Source organism: Dermochelys coriacea, chromosome 10 (genome assembly GCF_009764565.3).
Source record: "Dermochelys coriacea isolate rDerCor1 chromosome 10, rDerCor1.pri.v4, whole genome shotgun sequence".
NCBI classification, from domain to species: Eukaryota; Metazoa; Chordata; order Testudines; family Dermochelyidae; genus Dermochelys; species Dermochelys coriacea.
In genome coordinates this window covers 50,021,476-50,042,453 of record NC_050077.1, presented here as the reverse complement: position 1 = coordinate 50,042,453, position 20,978 = coordinate 50,021,476, and the positions used below count along the sequence as shown (strand labels likewise).

The following is a 20,978-nucleotide window of genomic DNA, read 5'->3' as shown; positions in this document are numbered from 1 at the left end:
GATGAAAGTCTCAATGTTATAAATGGAAAGTAGATGGATTAGGGGAAAACCAGAAAAACATTTTTTACATTGGCATTTGTGCAAAAGACATCCCAAGACTGTGCAAATACTAAGTGCACAGAGGATTTTCCTTGTTCTCCTCAGAAGGTTCTTTGTGATTTTTAGTATTCCATCATAAAGACACTGCAATAAATTCAATGCCACTTTCAACAAATTATGCTGGCTTTAAATGAAAAAATTTTCTCGGCATGTTTGGAAAACATATATATCAAATCAGATTTTTATATAAAAATGACACCTTTAAAAGTGGAACAGTAGGTGAGAATCACATAATTCTTAAATTACTGCAGTCTAAGACCATAAATGTCTCTACTTCTTTTCTAGAAGATTTTAAACTATAGGAAACATTTGCAGACATTTAACTACCAAACAGAAGTGAATTGCACAAATGTGTGAGGGCAAAACTTGCCAAACTATTAGAACTTCTGGATCGTTTTATGAGTTTTCTCCGCATCCCAGTCTATTTCCCTAAAATAGCTCCTGCTCTGTCCACTCTGCAAAATACATCATATAATGTACTAAAAAATTTGGTAAATTTCATTTAGTAACTAAGAAGGAGCACACAGTGCAATAGATTGGCTAGGATTTCAATAGCTGCACTCACATTTCTTTATCACAATAAAATTTACCAAAGTTGTAGTACACTTAATTTTGCAAACCAAACCAAAATAGTACATGAGAAACTGGAACAGCAATAAAGTAAAAGTGTGCACTTTGAGCCTATTCACTTTACCTTCTGTAAGACAGCAAGGCAAAATGCTAGAAATAATCCACGCTTGGATGCTTTTGGCCAAATGCCATGTATGCTTTATTTAAATAGTGATTTTGCTCAAGTCTAAGATTTATGATTTTGACAATTCCATATACATATTTACATTTCATTAGCAAGTATAAGAATTGCAAAACATTCTCCATTATATTAATATTTGAAATAGTGCATTCCATGACATATCGTACAAATGAAAAACTAAGGAAAAATCTACACAAAAAGACAAGAAACTGGTGGAGTAGCCACCAGACCTTTCTCTGAGAGAGAGCAAGGATTTCTGACCCCAAACTAATGATTTCAGGGTATCCATGGAGGCCAGAGCCATGTACACAGAGCTGTCATACCACTCCAAGCACTGACAATACTTCCTTTGGAGACTGAAAATTGTGCAATGCAATCTGTAGTGCTTGAGCCTTAAAACCACACTGAAAATCACTCTCCATACTCTTACCATCTGTAATGAAAACAACCTCCAGAGTCCAGATAATTTTCATTAAATTTCACTGGACCTTTCCTGTTCCAGTTGTCTTTTTTTCCTGTTATTTCAGCACATATGAGCCATTAATACTGCTCTTTCTAAATGTGTATTACCTTGAATATGTTTTGCAGTTTTCTAAAATTAATTTAATCTGTTACCGGGAGTTCTGCATAATCCTTCCTTATTTTGACTAGCCTACATAATTTTGTTGGAAAATTTTGCTTTTTCCTGATGTCTGAACCTCGCTATTGGTCTCTGTCAATGCAGATATCTGACTATTTATTTCTAATTTCATTTAATGTTTCTTTTCTCCTAACCATATCTTAATCCATAATACAAATAACTAGCAAGCATTATGACCAGACATTACCTTTTATTCAACATTTACCATGTTTCTTAATAATAATAATTTTTTTTTATTACAGCAGAGCCTAACAGCCCTCAACACATAATACAGAAAGACAGTCCCTGACCAGAAGAGTTTATAATCTCAGTGCAAGAGACAACAAATGGATACAATGGACAGACAAGGGGAGCACAAGGAAACAAAGAGACAAACTGCCTCTTGTGAGGGACATAATCAAAACCCATTTGAAAAATTTATAACTATGTTCATCAGGTAATTTTATCCTGAACCTTTTCATAAGCATCAACCTCATCAGTGGTCTTTGTATCTATAGCGTGGTTTTGGTGCAGGGAAGCACGATCTTTCCCAGTTTCTTATCCTTCATGTCTCAAGATCCTGATGTGTTTGCATGTTGTCTCTTGTGAACCAAAAGGGAAAACTTAACAGCTGCATGTGACTCACCAGGTGTGACTACTCAATTTGTGGGCTCTGTTTTATGGTCTCTTGACTTCAATTTAGACGCAAAAATAAAATCCCTTAAGGTTTTCCTACTTATAAATAAATAAAATAATAAATCTCAACTATCTTTCCAATGTAATAAAATACCAAAGGAGGGAGCAAGCTACCTGCTATCCTTGTTGCACTACAGATACAGAACTTGAATTCTGTGTGGATACAGTTTACAATCTTAAGTCACAGGATTGACATCTTTGAACTGCCCATAGAATTACAAAGGAATGTGATACACTACTGACAGATTAGTAGAAAAGTTATAAAAACACAATTTACCTTTTACTGCAGGAGAAGACTAACTTATTTATTATATGCAATAGGACTTTTCCCCAACCCTTGCTTGTATCTCAATTTGTAAATATCCCATAGCCATCACATGCACACAGCTTATGTGACCCAGAAAATACTGTCTTCAGTTATGAGCCATTAACAATTTGAACCCTACGTAGAAATGTAAGAAGGAGCTGCAAGCGGCCGTACCTGCGGACGCTCAGGTAAACAAAGCGTCTTGTGGCCCGCAAGAGGCTTACCCTGAACAAGCCACAAACCAAGTTTGGGAACCCCGGTCTAGAAACTCCAGATTTGTTTTATTCAGTTTTCTTTAAGGAAGTTTAGTACCTACAAACAATTTTAAAATAATTGGATAATTTACATATACTACAAATATTTAAATCTCCCAGAAGTCTGCAGGGTCCATAGTGTACTTTTAAAGACTCTATAGTTCCCACTCACTATTGTATATAATGAAAAATTAATTTAAACACAAGTCAGTTTATTTTTTTGAATGATCTTTAAACCCATATTAAAAGAATCATTTTACACATACGTACAGTAGAACCTCAAAGATATGAACACCAGATACGGACTGACCAGTCAACCGGACACCATATGAAACTGGAAGTAACCAATCAGGCAGCAGCAGAGACCAAAAAAAAAAAAAAAAAAAAGTCCACATCTGGACTGCCTGTCCCCACCCCACTGCCAAACACAGGGCAGCCACTTACAGCTAGGAGGTGAAGATGCTTGGGCTGCCAGCCCAAAGCAGCTGGAGCCAGCAGAGCGGGCACAGCATTGTGGTCTGTGCCACTTTCACACACTCCTCGGTGGGGAGGGGGACATTCTGTTTTTACTGCCCCTCCCCAGGCCTGGAGCGAGATGCACTGTTTACACACACACACACACACACACACACACCCCTCCCAGCCAGGAGAAGAACAAGCTTGCAAACTCAGTCCAACCCAGGGCAAGAAGTTGTCGTCAAGGAAGGTGCTGGCGCTGAGGAGAGAGCTCAGCTACCGCTGGAGCCTGGCCTAGAGTATCAGGTGCTGGATCTGGAGCCCGAACTGCACTTTGTTCAGACAACCTCCATTCCCGAGCTGTCCATAACTCTGAGGCTCTACTGCAGAGCACGGTGAATAAAAATCAATGCTTTAAAAAAAAAAAAAATTAAGGTTTTTTTTTTTATTTAAATCAGATTTTTTTGATAAAAAGGTTTTTTTTTCCCTCAAAAAGCAATCTAAAGATAGTTTTAATTAAGATACATTATAGCTCAAAGATATTTCATCATAGAATAGGGATTATACATTCTAATTCTGTAGTATGAGACAATATATTCATGTAATGTTTAAGAAAAGTTTTGTAAATGAGTTCCAATAATTCATGGATTAGGGACGCAATCTTATGGGGTTCCAGGGGTTTCTGTGTATTTATTTAGGTTGATGTTTCTTTCTATCTACCAAATGGGACTCAGTGCTCAGTCTAGAAGATACCATCAGAGATGCTTAGTTTTGCAGTTCTCAAACTGTGGATTTGTCTTTCCAGAGAGAACATACTTGTTAACAGCAAAACTGTTTTTAAATAAATAATATATAGAGGTGAGAAATAACAGACCTCAACCCTATTGTCCCTCTGCAAATTTGTGTACACAGAGTCAATCCTTACCTCTCTCTAAAAGTGCAAAGTTTCAAAAAGTTCAATGAATAGAAGATGGTTGGGGGCAGAATAGATCTGAACAAGGAGAAGTAGTCTGGAAATAAATGTGAGAAGAGAGGGACAGGCAGTAGAAACAAAAGTGAAATTGTTTGAGCAGTACATTCCAGAAGTCTTGAGGTATTTCTGAGTGTAGCCTTCATTGATTTGAAATCTACCATACCATTCTCTCACTAGAAGGGAAAACCTATAATGGCAGCAGGCTGTAAAAGAGACCCAGTTTGGGAATATTTTATTGAAGTTCTTCTACCTGTGGGGAAGACAGGCATGCATGCAAAATGCAAACAGTGTAACAAAGAAATGGAAGGTCTGGTTGCCCGAATGAAACAACATCATGAGAAGTGCTCCTTCTCAGGAGGAAGCTGCGTTGAAGATGATGACAGGAGTATGTCTGAACATGCAGGATCTTCCGGTTGGTAATTTTTTTATTTCATACTTCTTTCTTAATGACTGCCGCTCTTCCTTCTGGACTATTCTTGAATTCTCATGTTTGAGCAAAAAATATAGTTGTTACTCTATGGTACTATCATTTTAAATGCAGTTCTGATAAAAAAAAATAAATAGCTGAAATAGGCAGATCTTCCTTTTACAATTTCACCTTTAAAGCAATACTGAGTGTCAGTGATTGCAATGAGTAATACTAAATGAGCAGTATGGTAATAATAATTAAATAACTGCATTGACTTATTTTGTTTAGGAGAATCCATCCTCAACATACAGGATTCTGAAGACTATCCACCGTCAAGATCATCATTTTCTATAGTTTCACAGTTATCTGCCAATGATAGTCTTTCAGTCACATCATGTATGGCACATAGCCACAGTATATCACCTGTAGCAAAAAGAAAAAAAATCTCCATCATCCAGAAACAACCATAGAAAAGTTTGTGATAAGAACTAGCAGATTACAAAAATTGCCCGGTTTGTTTATGCAACAAACTCTTCCTTCCATATGACGGAGAACCCATACTTCACTAACATGGTTCAGTCATGAAGACCAGGATATAGTCCACCCAATAGAGCAGATGTCGCAGGCAAATTGCTGGATAAAGTATATGAAAGAGAAATTGAGCAATGTGTAAAAGGTCTGAAGGGTGAAATTGTTAACCTGAGTCTTCATGGGTAGAGCAATGTCCACAATGATCCTGTTGTATGTGCTTGTGTGACAAAAGAAGAAGGGAACTGATACATCAGGAAATGCACACACAGCTGAATACTTACAAGTAGTAACAATAAAAGCTATAACCAACTGTTAAAAAAAAATTCAAATGTCCAGTACGCAGCTTGGTCACAGACAATGCTGAGAAGAAATTATTTAGATGAGAGTGAAGAGAGCTAATAACATACACTTGCAGTGCTCATTTGATGCAGCTCCTAGCCAAAGACTTCATTGTTCCAGAAATAAAGGCTAATGTTGAAATTGCAAAATACTTCCGTAACAACCACTTTGCAGTAGCTGCTCTGTAAAAAGCGGAAGGAACCAAGCTAACTCTCCCACAAGACGTGCGATGGAAATCAGTAGTGGACTATTTTGAGCACGATATCAACAACTGGCCTAATCCGATGAAAGTTTGTGAACAAAATCGTGAAAAAATAGATGGCACTGTCACAGCCAAAGTTCTCAATATTGGGCTTAAAAAAAAGTTGAACACATAATGAGTACCCTGAAGCCTATTTCTGTAGCCTTGAACAAAATGCAGGGAAATAGCTGTTTTATTGCTGATGCTGTTGAAATTTGGAAGGAATGAAGTGAGAACTTAAAAAGAGAAATATATGACAGTTAAATTACAAGCATGAAAAAAAAACAAATGGGATAAGCACAATCTCTAGCTCATTTTCTTGCAAATATTCTCAATACTCGGTACCAGGGTCAAACCTTAACTGCTGAAGAGGAGGAGTTGACTATGAGATGGACATCCAGCAATCATCCCTCCATAATGCCAACTATAATAAACTTCAGAGGCAAGGGTAAACCACTCAAGAAATATATGGTTTCAGAGTAGCAGCCGTGTTAGTCTGTATTCGCAAAAAGAAAAGGAGTACTTGTGGCACCTTAGAGACTAACAAATTTGTTAGTCTCTAAGGTGCCACAAGTACTCCTTTTCTTTTTTCAAGAAATATATGTTTGCTGAAGATGTTTTAAAGAAAGTCACACCAGTGAACTGGTGGAAGTCACTTAAGCACTTGGATTCAGAGACTGTTGAAGTGATAAACTCACTTTTAACAGCAGTAGCTTCTTCTGCTGGTGTTGAAAGACTATTTGCTTCCTTTGAACTAATTTATTCCAAACTGAGAAATCGTTTGGGACCTGAAAAAGCAGGAAAGCTTGTTTTTCTTTTCCAGATCATGAACAAACAGGAAAATGAAGATGAAGACAACTGAGTTAGCTACAGAAACCAATATTTTAAGTTTCTCATGTTAACCTGGCTGATGTAGTCCGTTTAATTTGTGTTTTTTTTAATATTTCATTTAACTATTTTAGTTAAGAACAATTTTAACAAAAACAAACCTGATTTTAAAAAAACCTGAATGTTTAACTAAATTAAAAAATTCATATGCTTGTTTTGTTAAAATATTGTATGTTTGCTGCTGAAGAAAAAAATCCAGAATACATATGTTGTTGTTTTAGTTAAATAAACCAATTTAAATGTCTGTCTGGTGATGTTATCCTCCTAATACAGCATGACAAGAAAATCCTCCAAATATTAATGATTAACCTGTTTAATTGGAGATGTTTATGAAGTCATTGGGAGGTGAACTATGTGCTTCAATTACCTTTGGTAAATGAAATAACCAAATAATCATTCATTTTCTAATATAGCTGTAAAACTAATCTGAAAAGTTTTCAAAATAAATCACTTTAAAAATGTATAGTGTGTACCTTCTAAAAATGAAACATACATCTATCTCTGAGTTGTGAAGAATATGTATTAAGGTTATAATAACCAACAAGAATGCAGCTTTATGTAGAAATCCATGATTAAATTGAGTCTTCCTGACTAGTGATTTAAATCAAATTGAAATCAAATCAAATCTACCCTGATGAAAAGAGAGAGAAAATTGTCATTATTTTTTAAGAGAGTCTTCTCAGTAAAAATTATATTTAAAATTAGAGAGAGAATGTACATGAGATAATATCTTTTACTGGACCAATTTCTGCTGGCAAGAGAGAGAAGCTTTCGAGCCATATAGAATTCTTCTTCCAAAGCTTGTCTCTCTCACCAACAAAAGTTGGTCCCATAAAATATATTATCCCACCCACATTGTCTCTGGGATCGACATGGGTACAACTACACTGCATATTTAAAATTGTAATTAGGAAGAAATAGATAAAGAAATGCAGACACAGTTTTAAATTTTTTCTTTTCTTTTGAAATACTATTGTAATTCATATTAGGAAGAGAAAAGACTTGATTTTCCATGTGGCATGTAGTGGGGTTGTCCCACCATGAAGGGAAAGACGTGAGAATAAGTGAACAGAAAGGATGGTGTTGGAAACTAAATGAGCTTTCTAGGCTTTTTGGCAATTAGGCTTTTTGAACTGCTGAGATGACATTCTAACTTTCTGAATTGCAATTTTTTTTTTAACTTTAACTCCAAATTTCTTCACTTGCACACTTTGGTACTTGTAGTATTTCTCTAGAAACTTAAATATATCGCTTAATTGATTTTCCTGATCTCTACTTGCTCAGGAAGCAGAATGCCTCTTTGGCCAAGGGAAGCGTAAATACGTCTCCTGAAGCAGATCAATGCTCTGTCACTGTGGTACAAAACCAGCCTAAATCTTTCTGATCTTCGCTTGGGGCCCAATCCAACTCCCAGATTTTCACTGACTTCAATGAGAGGTAGATCTGCCCCTTTGTGACAGTGAAATGTTGTTTTGTTATTTTAAAGAAAACAGAAAAAATAAATATGTAGAAGAATATCTTCTGCACTTACACTCTACCCACACAATGTAAAAGATATGGTTCCCTTGGTTATAACATTTGAGTAACATCTACCGTTACCCATCATCATTAGTGTAATAATATGGATTTAATTCAGATATAGACAAACATATGCAACCAGTACAATTATTGTGCAAGAACTGACACCTGTTTTTCTATCCAAAGCATAAAGACTGCTACATAATTAGAATAAAATCATACAGCAGTTATGCCAGCAAAGGTTCCGTCATACGATCAGTTATCTTATAAAGTGGGAAACAAATTTTTTGTGAATACAACTATAGCTAAGCGTAGACAGTAAGGCAGTGGAAGTTAATGGAAAGGTTATTTTAAGTCCCCGGGCACCAGTCAGTTCTAACGCTGTACATTTCAAATTGTCACAGTTTGATATCTGCCACTCAAGGGAGAGGAAGGCAACCATTAAGAAAGAACCCAGATTGTGTCTGATGCTTGGCATTTACCCTCCTTTAGCTACTTGAAAAGGGTTAGACTCAACAGGCTGTTAACCAACTTTGCCATAGGACTACTGGCACCACCTTTATTCAGCAGTGAAACACAGCATTCAACTTTTATTTTTAAAATGGTCATGACCCTGAATATTTCTAATGCAAAAATACTATCAAGGTTATAAATGAATGATGACTACGTTCTGTACAAATATTTAATGCTTGTTATCAGTAAAGTACCACTATTTCTAAATAAAGTACCAGTAAATTGCTAAACAAAACCTTTAATTGCAATTTTTTTACTCCAGTTGCATAAAGGAATTTAACATTATTTTTGAAGAGTATAAATAAATATAACAAGCAAAAAGAGGGCTGAGGGAAGGTTTTTCAATACTGTAGTCAAATGGGTAAGCACTCCGCAGCACCACCATTTTATTAAAATTTACACCTCTTAAGAATAAGTTTAAAATGTATAAACATACATTGCAAAACTCTGCTTTTGACCTGGTAGTGCTTTTCAGGGCTAGGCTCACGTTGATGGTAAAGCAGAGTCGCACTGCCCAAGTATGAACTCCAGAATGGAGTGTACCTCTGGAGAGGCAATCACTTCCCTAGCTTCCTTGTATGCTCCTAGTGCAATATGCTCCCCTCTCTAAAACACGCCCATTTGGAGAGGGATAGGGCAGGAATATGACCCTTCATCCTCCCCACTTTGGAGCAATTTAGTTGTACACTAAGGTTCAGATCCGGAAAACAATCATGCATCTTAACATGACACAAGCAAGTAGGTCCCATGGATGCCAATTACTTCAATGGGATTATTCACGTGTGTCAAGCTATGAGCAAAAGCCCTTGCTTTCTACTGAAGTAAGGGGTCCGAGACCATACATAAGATGCAGTGTTTTTTTAAAGCCTTATTATATACAAAATTTTATCTATTTTTAACAGTGTGTTTGCCAGATAACAAAATCATACATAGATGTCCGTAAACACTTTAATAAATCCTTTGTCTTTTTTGAAAACTATGTGCTTTTTAAACTGAAATTGAAATTAAAAACTGAATAATCTATTAATCTATTTGCACAAAATTTTCAATACTCCACCGTGTAAAGGCAGCAGTTCTAGCAAGTATAAAGTATGTTTATTTTGAGAATGGCAAGAAGTTCTTGAATGTAAATTTGTCAACACCTTGGGAAGAGGAAGTTGATAAGATCAGAAGAGGGAGCTATTAAAAGCATATTTGCCTGAATTTAAACAGCTGTGGCACTTTTTGGATTTATTTTTACCTAAAAGACTAAACAAATGCCACAAAAACATAAAATTTCAATTTTTAAAGTTGTATCCATGAGGTGTTTACACTGATGCCTCCAATACTCCAGTACAAGCCAACTGGGTAATAATGGAGAATATATTTCTTGAAGCTCGATATTTATACAATCTCCCAGTGGACCTAATTAAACTGAACCCAGAGGGTGGAGCTGATCATCCTTGTGCCAAACTAGATCTGTGGGGGCACACCCTTCCACGTGAAACCCTAATTACTCCATTAAAGTTCCACCTCCATGATCAGACTGGAGGATTAGGGCTTAAATCAGAATTTTTTTCTAATAAAAGGAAATCTTATCTAACTTGCATTTTAAGCAAGGAGAGGAAGCAAGAAAGAGGAATACCAATTGCTGAGCAGGGTGGAAAAGTAACTTGCCTATTCACTTACACAAAAAAGGAACATTTTTCTTTTTTTCCCTTAAAACATCTCCCATGATGCATAATATCAAAGACCATCAGACTTACAGATCAAAACGTTAAGCTAAAACTGTTATATCAAAGAAGAGGAATAGTTAAAAAGGATCAAACATGATGCGAAGCAGAAATGTATTGCTTTGTTAATATAATACTATACTATAATTAGTTCAATATCAAAGGCAAAGCTGGTAGCACCACCTATTATTTATGTTGCCTGACACTTTCCATTGTAAAATTCTGTTTTTGCTTGTAGCTAACTGTTTGGACTGCCAGGTGTCTATCACGGGCTGAACTTTTTTGGGAAATTTTTAGCCAAAATGATTCAACCATTTCAGAGTATGAAGCTAGGGAAAAATACATTAAAAGCTCTTGGGCCTCCATGAATTGGAGAAGGGGCTTGAAATTTGGCACGGAGATGCCGTGTATGTCCATATGACTCAAAGCACCCCCTTACTCAGATCCTACACACTACTGTAATATTCTTTGTACAAAATATGCCTAGTGAGGTATCACTGAAAACTAATAACTTACTGGTCAATCATATGTATGCCTCAACATTATATGTAAAGTTATGAATTCCACCTGTATGGTGTTAATAGCACATATTCAAAAACAGACAGCCCTGCCTAGGCAAAAGTTGTTAAACAGGTTTATCCTGAACAAAGGAGTGTGTTTATCTCAGTTTACATGTAAGTAGTAATCATTTGGACAAAGATAACAGGGAACACAACGATTTGCATTCCAGCAAACATAATTAGGAGAAAAAAAGAGCATGAAGCTTCTTCCACCAGCAGACTCCATGCCGCCTTCCTCACTGTTTGAATACATTTTCCTTTGAGGGGTAACTTCCAAAGAATCCATTTAAAAGGTTTACAGCTCTATAAAGACAGAGGGCTGAACCTCTAGTGATAAGCAATTGAAGCAACTAATTGAATACAGTATTAGTGTCTCATGTAAGGGCTTTTATGAATGTACCTATAAGTTATAACACACTTCAAAAGTGGTTCTTGGGTAGTGGTTGACAGTGAGTAGAGGGTACAGCAATAGAGGGGGCTGAGAAGCAAGGCCTCTGAATCTTCTGACGTTTGCACAATAGCTCAGCGATGCGCTAGTAAAAAGGTGCATGAGGAGGGGGTAGCCTTGATCTACAAAGTTGCCTCAGGTATATCCTCCTGGGGACCAGAGTATAAATCCCCAAGGAATGCAGAGTTGATCTCAAGTTTTTTAGGGAGTATAGGGATTCATCCATTTTCTCATTAAAGAGATTCAACCTGTTAAAAGGAAGGTCCTGGATGGTGCTTTGGATGTCCGCAGGAAACCCTGACGATTGCAGCAGGAGTCCCTCCTCATGATTAGACCAAACTTCTAGAAGCTGTGTCTGCCACATCCACTGCAGTCTGAAGAGCTACCTTTGCCACTAGCTTTCCCTCATCTAAAAGAGATTGAAATTGCACCATCCTCTGTGAAAAGCTTGTCTGTGAAGTCTGCAAGCCTAGAACAGGTATGAAAATTGTATTTTGCTAACAACACTTGGTAGCTGGTGACAGAAAATTGCAGGCCTGGGGAGGAGAAGACTTTCCTCCCCAGGAGGTCCAATCGCTTAGAGCCTTTATCTGCTAATCTTTGCACAAAATATGCCTGGTGAGGTATCACTGACAAGTAGTAACTTATTGGTCAATCATGGGTATGCCTCAACATTACATGTAAAGTTAGTGAGACCTAGCCCTTTCAACAGTCGCCTGTACCACCGGAGAGTTGGGCGCAGGATGAGAATAAGAATTCAGCCCCTTTCACAGGAACAAAATACCATCTCTCTGTATTCAGTGTTGAGGCACAGGATGCTGGAGCGCACCATACTGCTCTAGCTCATTCTAGTATGGCCTCATTGATGGGCAGAGCCCACCTTACTGGGGCCTTTAGCGGCAACATGTCCAGGAGCCAGTGTTGAGTGTCCTGGACCTCCTCTAATGGGATCTGTAGGTCCCTGGACACTCCTTGTAACAGCTCCTGGATGGTCATCCAGCAGAAAAGGCAAGGAAGGAGTGACTGCTTCATCCGGGGATGATTAAGAGTCACCTGTCGGAATCATTGGTATCTGCGGATCCGGTTCCACCTCTTTCTCTTCACACACCAACAGAACCAACTGGCAAGAGGAAGAGGAGCGGTATGACTCCTGAGAGGGGCCAGACGCCTGCTATAAGGATCCCACAGACCCCACTAAGGCCAGAAAAAAGGTACTGATCAGTTGCAAAGGACCCAAAGAAAACAGTACTAGCGGCCTCTGGGGAGGTTGTAACCTGGCGGAATGGCAAGCATAACCCTTTGACAGTCTATCAGGGCTCAACTGCCTTTGCGGAGATACCAGTGCAGCCATCTCCTCTGATTCATCTGAGTCCAAGGACTGCTCCATCGATAGTGGCAGTGCCATTGGTATCGGGGCACTCCTACCAGATGGTTGGAGGTGAGATGGCTCCTGGGTCAGTGATGTAGGCTCCTCCTCGGGAGTAAGGACATCCGTTAGGAGGGCTGAAAGAATCAGAGACTGTGGATAAGGGAGGAATATATCCTTTGGTGTCATATAAGTCTCATTGCACCCTGGTGTCCAAGGGGTTCCTGCAGTTAAGTCTGACAGATCCAGTGCAGCGACCAGACGGTCTTTAAAGAGATGAGACAGTACTGATAATGGGTCCGGACCCGTACTTGTAGACAGAATTGGCAAGCAGCTATCCTTACGCTTCAGTACTGAGGTGACAGATGGAACTGGAGGATATTTCTTTTTATGTATCTTGTCCTCAGATCTGAGGGTCTTCATTAGAGCCAGGTACTTAGGTTCTGCTCGCAATCTCTCACCCAACCTGGACCAGCTCAGGAAGGAAGTGTGTTTCTTATGGTCAGTCCTCAACAGGAATCTGTCTTTGGGTCCATGAGAGAGAGACTTCTACCATGAGGAAACCCTGGAAGAAGAGCTCTTGGATTTAGATGTTGACAGCTCTACTCCAGGCATAGACGCGAGAATCAGGAGTGCGGGGGGCCACATGCAGGGTCCCAGCTGCTGGCCTCATATCTGGGCTCCGCTCCTTGCCCTGCACACGGGTTCCCAGCCCTGCTTCCGCATTCAGGGTCCTCTCCAGGTCCTGCCCCACCCCCAACTGTGGCCCCAGCCTCGGCCTCCTTACCCTGTCTGGGTCCCCCTTTCCTGGAGGCATGGCCCTGCTCCTGGCCAAAGCTCTGGGACGGAATGGTGCAGACAAGGATAAGGGGGCTGTCTTTCAGCACCCCCACTATTAAAAGTGTTCCAGCACCACCTATTCCAGGGCATGTGCTTGGAAGGACACAGCTAGGATGCTGAGACCAAAGTACAGTAGGCCGTCCCTGGCCTGGATTGGAGAGGGGTCTCATAGCCTTCTCCATCAGGTGCCTCTGTAGATGAAGCTCCCGGACTTCTTGAGTGCTGGGTGGGAAGGAGCAACACATACTGCACTTTGCAGAGATATGTACTTCACCTAGATAGTACAGATAGCGCTGATGTTCGTCACTGATGAAGAAGAATCAAGGACAAGAGGTGCAATTCTTGAATCCTGGGACACTGGGCATGGTCCCGGAGCCAGCGGACAGGTTTGCCAACTGGGAGAAAGAAATATTCTATACTACTCAATTTTTAACTGCTAACTACATAGCTAAGAATATAACTATTTACAAATGTTTTCTATATAGGTTATGAAACAAAGTGAAGGGGGACATGATTCCCACTCAGGCCACGCGGTGGAGAAGCATCAACCTACACTGCCTCTTATACCCTGGATCGGGAGCACAAGGAGAGCTACTGCGCTTGTGCAGGCCAATGGACGCTGCTTTGAAGAACTTCCGGACTTTGGTGCTTGGTGTACACACGTACCCACATGTAGAATACACATAGTGACATCACTAGAAGAATTAAAGAATGTTTCATAATGCATATGGGAGCCAAATTAAGGTTGCACAGAGAGACAACCTTAATTGTGGCATTTTCAACTTCTGTGTACTTAACTTTGCAACATTAATAATGTTCTTTTAGGACAGCTGTGTGCGTGTAATCTTATTTATATACACACATGCACCCATGCGCACACATTATTGAATAAATGGTATATTAGTTCTATTTCATGACATTTATATGCTGTAATTGAAATTAAAAAGAAAGTGAAAAATTCAACATATATACCTGTTTTGTAGGTTTATGTGTTCCATGAACCACTCTCTTAGATTTTCCACCTACTTGCCATTTAGACTTACCTGTAAAGAAAACAATTATTTTAATCAGCAATAACTATTTTAGGAAAATACTATTATTCTAATATTTAAGCATCCAAGCTTGTAGTGTGCTAACAACAGTGCACTACACTCATAAGATAAATAAGGGGAACAATTAATGAATTAAACCAACTTGCAAAATTGTATGTTCTGAATTTGATACTTATTTCCATCGGTTCTAACTGAAGGAAAGAACTGAAGATATAATTTAAAAGTTGGCAAATATAAGCATGAGACAGAGAAATTAGAGATTTTCTACACAAAAATGGACTGCTTTCCAAAGGTGCTAAGCACTTCTGAAAACCAGGTCATTATCATCCAGAAGTTAAATATACCACTTTTATATACAGCTTAAATATGGTTAAAGTTTGCAGGTAAAGTCAACAAATATTGGTGTTATTAGCCTTTATCCATTGCTTATTTTAATCCAAATTTTATTACAGGATTGAAATAAGGGATATTGATTGGAAAAAACAGAAATGGAAAAGTTTGGCCATTAACTATTTTTCCTGAAGAACAGTTTGCACAGCCCAGACAATTGGTTTACATGCCCCTTCCAACAGATGGAAACAGGAAAAAACTGAGCGATTCATGGGGACCCCATTTTTATATTGTTTTTCAGAGCTCTTTGCAGGCTCCCAGTTGAATAATCTGGCAGTAAGTAGTATAAACTACAACAGAATGAATAAACAAAAAAATGAAATCTAATTTCTCAGAATAAGTGTGTAGTACGTCTACTTTAATACAATATTCTCAGATCTATAATTAGCAGGTAAGAAATTTCCTTTCTTGGAATGTTTTCATGAGGAATGGGATCTTTTGGATTTATAAAGGGGTTTGCTCAAAAATAGATCTAATTTCAAAATCTAATTTCTTTTTATGTTATTTTTTGCTTGATTTATTCCTCTGATTTAATGTTTTACCTTACAAAAATATATAAAATGTAAAAGCTACCGGGTCCTATTTTTAAAGTGTAATCAATTGAGAAAAAATGCTAATTATGGTAAATGTACTTTCTGCTAACTGGTATATGTTTAGAGGAAAGATTCAGACATCTTACTGAATTGATCCGATTATTTAATGAAATAAAACCAACTAAACAACTGAGTGGACTTAATACAAATCCTTGCTATACAAGGCTGGAAACCACTCTTGAATTTTAGAACCAACATACTGAGTTTTAACAGATTTTTTGGGCCAAATTCACTGACAGGGTCAGCTGTTTTACACCTTTCTGGTGATGTCATGCAACTGGCTGAACCAGTTAAACCAGGTTTATGGCTATTTTGCAGTGCTGGAGCATAGTAGTGAACAAGGCCTTTCATTTTTAGACAAAAAACTACATTACCTGCTTTAGAATTATTCTTAAAAACACTGAGTAAGCCAAAGCTACAAGCAAAAATAAATTAAAAAGATTCTAAAGTCAATGCGAGCAGGTTTCAGAAATAAAAATGAGATACTGTGTTTTAGGAATCAGAGTAGCAGCCGAGTTAGTCTGTATTCGCAAAAAGAAAAGGAGTACTTGTGGCACCTTAGAGACTAACAAATTTATTAGAGCATAAGCTTTCGTGAGCTACAGCTCACTTCATCGGATGCATTTGGTGGAAAAAACAGAGGAGAGATTTATATACACACACACAGAGAACATGAAACAATGGGTTTATCACACACACTAAAAGGAGAGTGATCACTTAAGATAAGCCATCACCAACAGCAGGGGGGGAAAAGGAGGAAAACCTTCCATGGTGACAAGCAGGTAGGCTAATTCCAGCAGTTAACAAGAATATCAGAGGAACAGTGGGGGGTGGGGTGGGGGGGAGAAATACCATGGGGAAATAGTTTTACTTTGTGTAATGACTCATCCATTCCCAGTCTCTATTCAAGCCTAAGTTAATTGTATCCAGTTTGCAAATTAATTCCAATTCAGCAGTCTCTCGTTGGAGTCTGTTTTTGAAGCTTTTTTGTTGAAGTATAGCCACTCTTAGGTCTGTGATCGAGTGACCAGAGAGATTGAAGTGTTCTCCAACTGGTTTTTGAATGTTATAATTCTTGACGTCTGATTTGTGTCCATTCATTCTTTTACGTAGAGACCGTCCAGTTTGGCCAATGTACATGGCAGAGGGGCATTGCTGGCACATGATGGCATATATCACATTGGTAGATGCGCAGGTGAACGAGCCTCTGATAGCGTGGCTGATGTGATTAGGCCCTATGATGGTATCCCCTGAATAGATATGTGGACAGAGTTGGCAACGGGCTTTGTTGCAAGGATAGGTTCCTGGGTTAGTGGTTCTGTTGTGTGGTGTGTGGTTGCTGGTGAGTATTTGCTTCAGATTGGGGGGCTGTCTGTAAGCAAGGACTGGTCTATCTCCCAAGATCTGAGAGAGCGATGGCTCGTCCTTCAGGATAGGTTGTAGATCCTTGATGATGCGTTGGAGAGGTTTTAGTTGGGGGCTGAAGGTGATGGCTAGTGGCGTTCTGTTGTTTTCTTTCTTGGGCCTGTCCTGTAGTAGGTGACTTCTGGGTACTCTTCTGGCTCTGTCAATCTGTTTCTTCACTTCAGCAGGTGGGTATTGTAGTTGTAGGAATGCATGATAGAGATCTTGTAGGTGTTTGTCTCTGTCTGAGGGGTTGGAGAATTATAACATTCAAAAACCAGTTGGAGAACACTTCAATCTCTCTGGTCACTCGATCACAGACCTAAGAGTGGCTATACTTCAACAAAAAAGCTTCAAAAACAGACTCCATCGAGAGACTGCTGAATTGGAATTAATTTGCAAACTGGATACAATTAACTTAGGCTTGAATAGAGACTGGGAATGGATGAGTCATTACACAAAGTAAAACTATTTCCCCATGGTATTTCTCCCCCCCACCCCACCCCCCACTGTTCCTCTGATATTCTTGTTAACTGCTGGAATTAGCCTACCTGCTTGTCACCATGGAAGGTTCCCCCCCCCCCCGCTGTTGGTGATAGCTTATCTTAAGTGATCACTCTCCTTACAGTGTGTATGATAAACCCATTGTTTCATGTTCTCTGTGTGTGTGTGTATATAAATCTCTCCTCTGTTTTTTCCACCAAATGCATCCGATGAAGTGAGCTGTAGCTCACGAAAGCTTATGCTCTAATAAATTTGTTAGTCTCTAAGGTGCCACAAGTACTCCTTTTCTTTTTGTGTTTTAGGAAATAAGAGATTGTCCACAGAATACATATTACACTCCCTATTCATTGAAAACCTTAAATTTCAGATGAGATGTATGCCAGGATTATAAAAATTAAAATATTACCACAACTGAGGGCTCTCATCTGAAACTATTTACATTCTCAGAAGGCAGAATTTTTTGTGTGTGTAAATGGCACAGAAAACTTGCACCATGAGTTTATTTTCAAGTATACCAAAATAGATGTGCCAGTACTAAAAAGGATGATGGATCAAAAAAAACCAAAAACACCTCATTTCTTTAGAAGACACAAGAAAAGGTGATTTATGAGTAAAAACTAGGAAATGTTTGAACAAGTCAGGTGCCGAGATTAAAGCAATTTTCAGGCAGATTGAATATGCAAGGCAAACACATAAAAAGCACGACACTTATGACAATACTGGATTTTGTCAATTTAAGGACAGAAAGTATTTTTGGAAGCATTGTTTAAACAATTTCTTCAGTGTATAGAACAAACAAGTTTGTCTTTCATCATCAGCCATGCATTCTTGCTTCACTACCCTTTTTTATTCAACAAATATTTTTATGGCTAATGCACAATAATTTCCTTTCCGTCTTTCTGTATTCATGAGCAGTGCCAAAAGGATGAGTGTAATTCAAGACTTTGTATTTGTGAGGCCTATTAATCTGCAACTCTAAAATATTAGGCTGGTCATGAGTTTGGTAATTGGATATGAAGCCTTGTGCTTATGAGGTACTTATTCAATTTTAGATTAGAACAGCAGGGACCAACAATCACCACCTCGTCAATTGTTAACTAGCCATTGTAACATAAGCGAATTAGTGAAGTTCTGGATACTCAGGGAGTTTCAGATATAACTTAGGTCCATTTCATCTTTTACTGGTAAATCTAGTGGGGAGAGATTGAGTCATTAGGTAGGGAGATGGTACATCTCATCAGAAAGGCAAAGTGCCAGTATCTCTAAAACAAATAATTGTTAAACTATACTCAAGAAGGCATCTTTTACATTGACAATCTCAGCAATTATCATTGTCTCATATCTTTTCTTGGGGAAATCTGCTGAGACAGGAATGCAACTCTGGCAATAGCCGGAGTCAGATTTCTCTGACATCTTTCTATCTGGTACTACGCAGCAGCACTATACAGACCACACTTGTCTCAAAAATCATCACAGTGGTATACAAGGATCGAGTATCCACTGTTTCTTTTACATCTATCCTTGCCTTTGACACTGTTGACTATGAGGTGTTGTTGGTGAACCCTGGCAGGGATGGAAAGAAACACACTTGAATAGCTCTGTTATTTCCTCTCTGAGTACACTCTGAGAGTAGAGCTACGTAATTGCTCATTTTTTGCCAGGGTTCTCATGTGGTGTCCCACAAAGTTCTATTCTGTCACCCATCCTTTTCCATGTGTATGCAAGATATCTAGAGGAGACAGTGAGAAAGTCTGCTGACACCACTCAGCTCTATTATGTCTTTTTCACTGGCCCCAGATGGTGCAGTTGTTCATCTTAGCCAGTCTCTGGAATTTGGATAAGAAGTGGCTGCCTGGAGCTCCTTTCAGATAAAACAAAGGCAATGCTGCCTGTCTGGAGAAAGCAACCAATGGAGAGAAAGAGATTATTTTTGGCCCTCTAAATGTGGGTGTATACTCTCATTTTATTATTAAAGTTTGCAATCTTATTGGACTCTCAGCTACTTTCGAATGTTCAACCAGGTGTTTTCAGTCACGAATCCTCAATTCCAGCATGCACTTCTTCCCTTGGTCCAACAGAGCCAAAATTTGTTGATCTCCATCACATATTGCAAAGTCTATCCATTCTATCAAGCTTTTTCTAAAAGTGTAGGCTATTATTTTCCAAGTGCCCAAGATTTGCCGACACCTTCCCACCAAATAAAATATGTTCCCTACCCTGAAGTGCTTACAGTCTAAAGCCCCAATACTGTAACGTGCTCTGCCTGGCCAGACCCTTCTGTGGCTATCAAATGACAAACAAAAAGGGAATAAGGGGAAGGGAACAGTTACAAATACAAGATTATGCAGTTACTTTGTCATGTCACGTGTTTCTTAAATTACAAAGATACTTAGACATTATTTTTATTTTGGGGTTAGTGAAAAAGGTCTCACATGGGAAGTGTTTTAAGTATCGTTGATATGGTATCAACTTTGATTTTGCAATAAAATTTTTGTAGATTGTTTGCCTATGTGCCTCAAGTTTTCTGGTAGTAAAGTAAGTAATTAAAAAGTACATAATTCCTGGATTATTGTATGCTGAACTGCCACATTTTTTTAATTGGGCTATGGTTACCCAGGCCCAATATGCATTAACAATCACAATCCTGATTAGGGAGTCTAGATATCGTTCTTATTCCACATACAGTTGACAAATGAAGTATTAATTCTGGAACAGCTAGAATATCAGAAAAATACATTTACCAATTCCTTCTTAATGGAGCCAACTCTGCCACAACAACATACATACCCCTTTGCCAAGGGAGGGGGCAGAGGCACAGAAGCTGGCTCTCCCACCCTTTACACCAGCTGAGTTCCCTTCCACAAGGGGAATTATCTGTTCCCTGCTATGACCAGATTCTGGTCACATTAGTTTGTCTGAGCAGTGCAAAGAGATCAGATCATAAATGAGAATTTGGCCCACTGTCTTTATGAAAGAAATGACATTTGTATAATCCGTTAAATGTTCAAATAGAGCCAGCAGGGCCCTAAGTACCAGGAAATGATGAGTTATGGCATGATTATCTGGGTGTTAACTTCTCCTGTAATGTCCAAGTATGTGTGACAAACACCATTTAAAAACTACATCTGAATTTAAGAGAGACTGGAGTTTCACATTAATATTCATTCTCTAGGCATCTCTGTTACCAAACTGTTAAGCTCCTCGACAAACAAGCATCTAAGAGCATGTTGAAAGTTTCTAGGAGAATATTACGAGCAATGCAGAACTAAAGAAAGTAATTCTGTTTAAAGAGAAGCCTCCCACCCTACCACAAATGCCTCAAGTGTATAATTGCTAAATGTATTCTATGTTCCTCTTTCAGCATCATAGAATAGTTGTTCACATTACTATCTTCCTCAAAACTGTAATTCTGAACGATAAGTGATTTAAGGCCCTGATCTTGCAAACACTCAGGAAAGTACTTAATCATATGGGTAGCCCCAATGAAATAACTGGACCTACTCACACACTTAAAA

General features: G+C 38.6%; 1 protein-coding gene across 1 annotated transcript in view; it reads right to left on the bottom strand.

Moving 5' to 3' along the window:
• SCAPER (S-phase cyclin A associated protein in the ER) overlaps positions 1-20,978 on the bottom strand; it is a 363,891-nt gene that overhangs the window by 311,903 nt on the left and 31,010 nt on the right. The window contains 1 exon segment of the mRNA XM_043494057.1: positions 14,493-14,563. Within this exon segment, the coding sequence (XP_043349992.1) occupies positions 14,493-14,563 (71 nt within the window).